General features: G+C 41.1%; 1 protein-coding gene across 2 annotated transcripts in view; it reads right to left on the bottom strand.

The window, feature by feature from the left end:
* Positions 1-3,116: 3,116 nt before the first annotated feature.
* CCDC85A (coiled-coil domain containing 85A) overlaps positions 3,117-6,000 on the bottom strand; it is an 81,134-nt gene continuing 78,250 nt past the window's right edge. For both annotated transcript variants that reach the window (XM_049801062.1, XM_049801063.1), the window contains one exon: positions 3,117-5,125. In XM_049801062.1, coding sequence (XP_049657019.1) covers positions 5,036-5,125 — 90 coding nt within the window. In that variant the 3' untranslated portion in view covers positions 3,117-5,035. The remainder of the gene's footprint in view (positions 5,126-6,000) is intronic.

Below are 6,000 nucleotides of genomic sequence, written 5' to 3'. Positions count from 1 at the left end.
TCAAGAGCAATGCTAAAAAAAAATAAAATAAAATCACATGTGAAAACGTTAAACCACCGTCTTTGTCACACAGCCTTTCTCTCAGGCCTCTATGATTACCATACACACAGCTGAGTTGCATAGCAAATGGGTTGCACCACTAGTCACCTAAACACCACGAGGATTCACCTGCAGCCTGGATCCTGGCAAGGCAAGTCCCCATCCACCTTCTCTTTGTCCTCTTTCTTTCCAGAGTCTGCAGATGGGTTCCCAATGCTATTTTTTCCTTTACTGTTTCACCTGAACACTTATAAATAAATTATTTTAAAAATTTACTTCAACCTATTCATAGTGGTGGGGAAAAACCCACAGAAGCAACTTCAAACTTCAGGGCCATGGCCACAGCACTGAAGAGATAATTATAACAAATTCTTATTCAAGTAGAGAGTAATTATCGTGTTCTAACAAACATATTAAATAATTCATTATTATTTTTATTTTGGCACTTCTTTGTGAACCAGCTGTTTAGGAAGCTGTTTCAGATGGAAGCACGTAAAGTCCCTGGGGTCCTTCCCCACCAGGCAGTAGCATGAGAAGAACCAGTAACGCTTGGACAAGGTTGGACCTACCCACAGCCTGGCTCCAGCATGGCCAGCAAAGACCTCGTATCAATATCAGAAGATGCTATGGTTTTATTTATTTTTCATCATCCCCCATGAATATTTGTCAGTTTTCTAATTACTCCCACGGAAGTGTCTGAGCTTTCTCAGTTAAGAAAGATTCAAGTAAGGCTTACGTCTCTGGTCCACGTTCTCTCTTAAGTTTTTAAAACATGATAATATTTTTATTTATGTAAGACTATTTAAAACTTTATTTTCATTCACACTACCATTTATGGGTTGCTTGACCCTCCACCAAAGTCAGCAGGAGTGCCCATGAGCATCCCATGTAGTCTTACTAAGCCTTCCTCTCTGATCTTTTTGTGAGGTGGCCCCAGTATTTGGCTTTTCATAACAGTGAAAGTTTCTTTTCCAAATATCAAAAATCTCAGCCACATCATGCTATTTCTGGGACAAAAGAACCCACGAAGAGTCTGGAGTCACCAAGGAGGAGGGGAGAGAGATTCTTTAAAAAAAAAAAAAAAAAAAAAAAAAAAGAGTCATTACTAGCAAGAAAATTATTTGCTCCTTCCTCCTTGTTCCCAGCACTGCATATACCAGATGTGAGTTGCCAGCTCTGGCAAACGCCATCTCATGATTCACTTCTGGGCCTGACTGCACGTGCTAGAAAGTACCATAAATCATGAGGCATCCCAGCAAATGCCTGTTCGCTGGCTGATTAAATAATGCAGAACCTCTTTTTATTAAATCCAAGCAGAGCTACTAGCGAGTCAGATGTTCTTACCTTCAGGTTTTTGGATGACTAGAGTCACAGATCTAGTTGCTTGCTGGCTTGGGGACATTCATGGCTGGGGTCCCTGCGTACATCGTTCACCTGAGCCTGCGTGGAGTGCGGAGGTATAAGGAGGTCTTGGCATTATATACCTGGCAACTGTATTTGCAAGTCCATTCTGCAGGAATTCAAAATAAAGGACAGTCTTATCAAGACTTTTTCTCTCCTGAAAGTGGGGAAAAAAGTGGCTGAGCCACCTTCTGTATCAAACTGGTGAGATCAGTATAAAGAATTCATACCACCCTGGGACTTCAAAAACATACAAAGAATGAAACAAACCAGTACCTGGGCAAGAGTGGTATTTGTTGGGGAGGTTCCCGACAGCAACATGGAAAGCCTGTGGGGCATTTGGTGTTTGAGAGGTTTGGGCAGCATGAAGGACTGCAGGGCCGGGTACCGTCCCCATGCCACAGAGGCATTTTGGGCTGGCTGTGCTCAAAGCATTACAAAGGGCACACTGGCTTCGTACTGTGTTCATAAACATGTCCATCAACTGCAACCTTTGGGGAACGGGCTCTGCTGAAACCATTCACTTGCTGAAAAACAAACTGCCATTCTTCACCTTCTAAGCCTTCAGCAAGGCAGCTCTTCTCCACTCCAGAATGTAAAATCCACTCACTACACCCGCTACACAAGTGCTATTTCAAATTCACTCATATGGTGACTTTTATAGCTCATTCATGCTCAGCTCAGAAGCTGGGAATGGCCCCGTAACAACATGTGCAAATTTTCGACTGAAGCAGAATTTTGCTAAAAACAATGGAATGAGGAGTCCATGAGGCTTGGCGCGATTACATTTTACTGAGAAATACCTAACCATGGGGGCAGAGACCAAGACAGATGAGATGAAGATCTGTAACTACTACAGCAGTTTTTATTCATTAGTACAGAGACATATCAGCAGGCTACAGGACGCCTTGAGAGCACTGACTCTCTTTTCCACACACTGCCCACTTTCTCCTCTCAGTAAGCTGTATTTTTAGGAGCACCCACAGGATTTATTAGCTTCAAGATATTGATTGTACTAAGTATTTATTTTTTTTTCCAGAAAATTTAGTGCAAGTTTTCTGCTCACCAGCACAAGCAGTAATCGGCAGCCCTTTCGCTGCACTATCGCGACACACATGCAGCCCACAAGGGGATGAGGGACCCCAGTCCTGGGCCAGAGATAAGGTGGGTACAGGAGGCCACCGACACACGGCCGTGGACACAACCAGCCTCCCCAAGTACCACAAACATGTCTGCGTCTCTTACCTGAGCAAAACGGCTCCGGGACCTCCATATCGCCCTGTCCTCGCCTCAAAGCTGTGCTGTGCAAGAAGCAAGGAGGAAGGGCCCCGCACAGGTGCCCGGCAGCTGCCCTTGCAGCACAGCTGGGGACTTAACACGTCACACCTGGGGCACACAGCTGGTGGCAACCTGGACCTGCCCCACGGCACCCTGCTCTCTGTCTACCATAGGTACCTCATTTAGCGTAAAAGATAGAAGGAAGCTCACCTATCTGGGATTTTTTAAGACACCTGGAGAGAAAGTGAACAAAAATGCATAACATGCAGCTAATTTCTCAACCGAGCAGGAAACACTTCAAACAGCTCCTTCAAAGCAAACTGCATGCAAGCCCAAGCACCTCATGGCTTCGGTCATTAAAGGAGAGCAAACAACAGTGAGATTCTATAATTTATTACTGTTGCTAAGATGAACACAGATACTTGATACCCAATCGTATGCAGAACTGTAAAAAAATAGTTTTAATACAGTATCAAAATTTACACAAGTGTAGTGTCAAAAGACCAGTGTCCCTCAGCTTAGCCCCTGCACATACATACGGCAGGCACAAGTACATGTTTTACATTTTTTCATACATATATATAGATATATAGGAATACAACAATTGAAGTTTAACTATGCAAACAATATGTATGGGAGAAAACAACATGTAAATGTAACAGACAACTGTTTGGGCTGGGTTATATATAAGAATTTATGCAAGAGTGCAATGTTTTAAAATGGAAGGCTGGATTCTGCATTTCCAACTCAAGGAGACAGAGTGAACAGGAATTTTGCCCGAGAAAGCAATGCTGGATCAGAGGCCTTACATTGAATGGTACCAAGGAAAAATAACAACAGAAACCAATGGAATTACTGCTGCAAATTAACACACTTTTTTTGAAGACAGTTAGCAGATTTACATCATAGTCCTATATAACAAAAGATAGTACAGCAACCGAGCTACATTCTACTGCAAATAGCCCACGAATACAGCATGTTGCAAGCTCAGAGAAAACAGAGGTTCTGACTTTGGCTCAAATCTTAGTAACCAAGAACAAACCAGAAACCCTGGAATTGTTGCATTCCTATTTTATTTATTTTTTTTTAACTTTTATTAGTCTTTTTGATGCTCAGCTATGGTAAAAAGTTAAGCAACAGCATTCAGTCACAAGCCTGTTGCACATTCATACATGAAACTATCATTGCTTTTAGATATACACAAAATACCTATCATTGCAATTCAATACACACAACTATTATCATACACATAGATAAAAATAAACTAAGCACATCTAGGGTGCCATCTGGTCAAATCTCAGGCAATCTGAACAAGAGCTTTTTGCCTCATAATAATCAAAGACATGCTCTGAGTATAATAAAACCTTTTTCTTTGAAAGAATGCTACAGTGGCAAGAAAAGCTTTTTTATAATGCAGTGCAATCTTTGAGATCCTTAGAGACTCTTGTTAAATAAACCAGCATGTCTCTAAATTAAACAGTAGAAATTAGCATCCTGACAATTGGAAAATACTTTCTGAAAAAAACTCTGATGGAAATTTTGATTTGAGACCTGTAATAGTGACACCTAAGTATTTTGTTCATTAAAGGGCTGCAAACATCACACACGTCTTCGGAAGATGTGCAAAGTGAATCGAAAAGAAAGCTATCTTTACTTTCATTTAGAAAGAAATTGTGTTTCACTACAAGTACTGTAGTTATGCTACACTACTGGCTGGTTAGGAGACTTTATGGTCTTTTAGCACCTCCAAAGGCAGGTATTCTACCAAAGCAAAAAAAAATCACCTGGAAATTGCCTAAGCACCATTAACTGATACTTTACAGACTGAAGTGTGAGTTACTAAGAAATGACTTTCTCAAAACTGCAGAGACCAAAGGCACAGTTTATCAATGTCTCTCTCCAGTCTGGTGAAAAACCTCTATTAAATCCAGTGGAAAATTCACTCAGACTTATTAGAGATTCACTGTAACTAACCAAAATAAAACTTATTTCATGTAACTCCTGCAGAATCTCAATTATCTTTTAGTTAGGATGGAAATACCTCAGTGCTTCTAAATATGGTGTGTTGAAGTGATGATGTGGCGGCAGCATTTCACTAGCCAGTATACTGAAACAGCAGTATTCAGGGGACACTGACAACCTGGCTCCCCTGAAAGACCTCTGTGCAGAATCTCTACAAGTTTCCGGCGAAGTCTCTTGTGCTGCATACAGACAGCCTGTTGTCAGCTGGGAAGTTGCTGTGGACACAGTCAGTTCCTTCTCTCTCATCAGCAGTTCAAACTTTTTCCCTTCAGAGAGAAGACTTGCTCAGGGCCTTTTACATAGGTCCTTTATACTGATTTCCTGACAAATGTTGTCTAATTCCAGGGCACGACCCTGCAGCATCTCCAAGTTTCCTCCACACAACCTAAAGGGAGGGATGGAAAGAGATCTCATTATCACCAGTTAAGATGTACTGGTGTTCATATAGACATGCATCTGGAAACACCACATGTTCATTACGCAGACCATGCAGCACACGTGAGGACAGAGGGGAGGGACATACAACAGGAGAAGAGAGTATTTCTCAATGGATACAACATTCCTTCTGAACACAGAAAGCACATGCTTCTAGGTAAAAATGATTAAAAACAGAGACAAATGAACTAGCAAGTGCAGCATCAGGATATTTTATGCTTCAGATACAAGACTGAGGGCATTTACAGGCCTCAACTGAAATCTTGTTCAACTATTTCCCAAACCACATCTCTCACAGAACACAATTCAGAAGCACAAAGCTCAGTCCAGAGGAGTCTAAACACTTCCAGTTTAAAAAGCACAGAGCAGTTCTCTTTTTCAAATAATTTACTTGTTCTCTTAAAATCAAGCAAGGCATTCAAGTGTCTATTCCATTTGTTTTTCCTTGACATCAGAGGAATTGTGCATGTAGTCACTCTTCTATACATGCTTGTGTGTTTTGTTGAACCAGAGCGAAATCTACAATTTAGTAGAAGTTATCAGTTTTTTTCTTAGTGTGGACTGTATGTTATAAAGGCTTCCTTCCTCATACTCACATCTACTCCCATTCATGATTGTATAACATCCATGTTACAATTATGGAATTAAAAATGCAGAGAAGTTATACGCCCCAAAATTAGGGAAGTATTTTATAATGATTTGTAAAAAGATTGACCAATTACAAGCAGGAGAATCAGTAGCTTGTGTCATATCACCAGGCATCTCCTCCAGGGGCCACTAGAAACAAGAGTGGCGATTACCACCATACTGTGTATTGCAATTTAA

The sequence above is a fragment of the Accipiter gentilis genome, chromosome 5 (assembly GCF_929443795.1).
Source record: "Accipiter gentilis chromosome 5, bAccGen1.1, whole genome shotgun sequence".
NCBI lineage: Eukaryota > Metazoa > Chordata > Aves > Accipitriformes > Accipitridae > Astur > Astur gentilis.
This window is presented reverse-complemented; position numbering and strand designations above follow the sequence as displayed.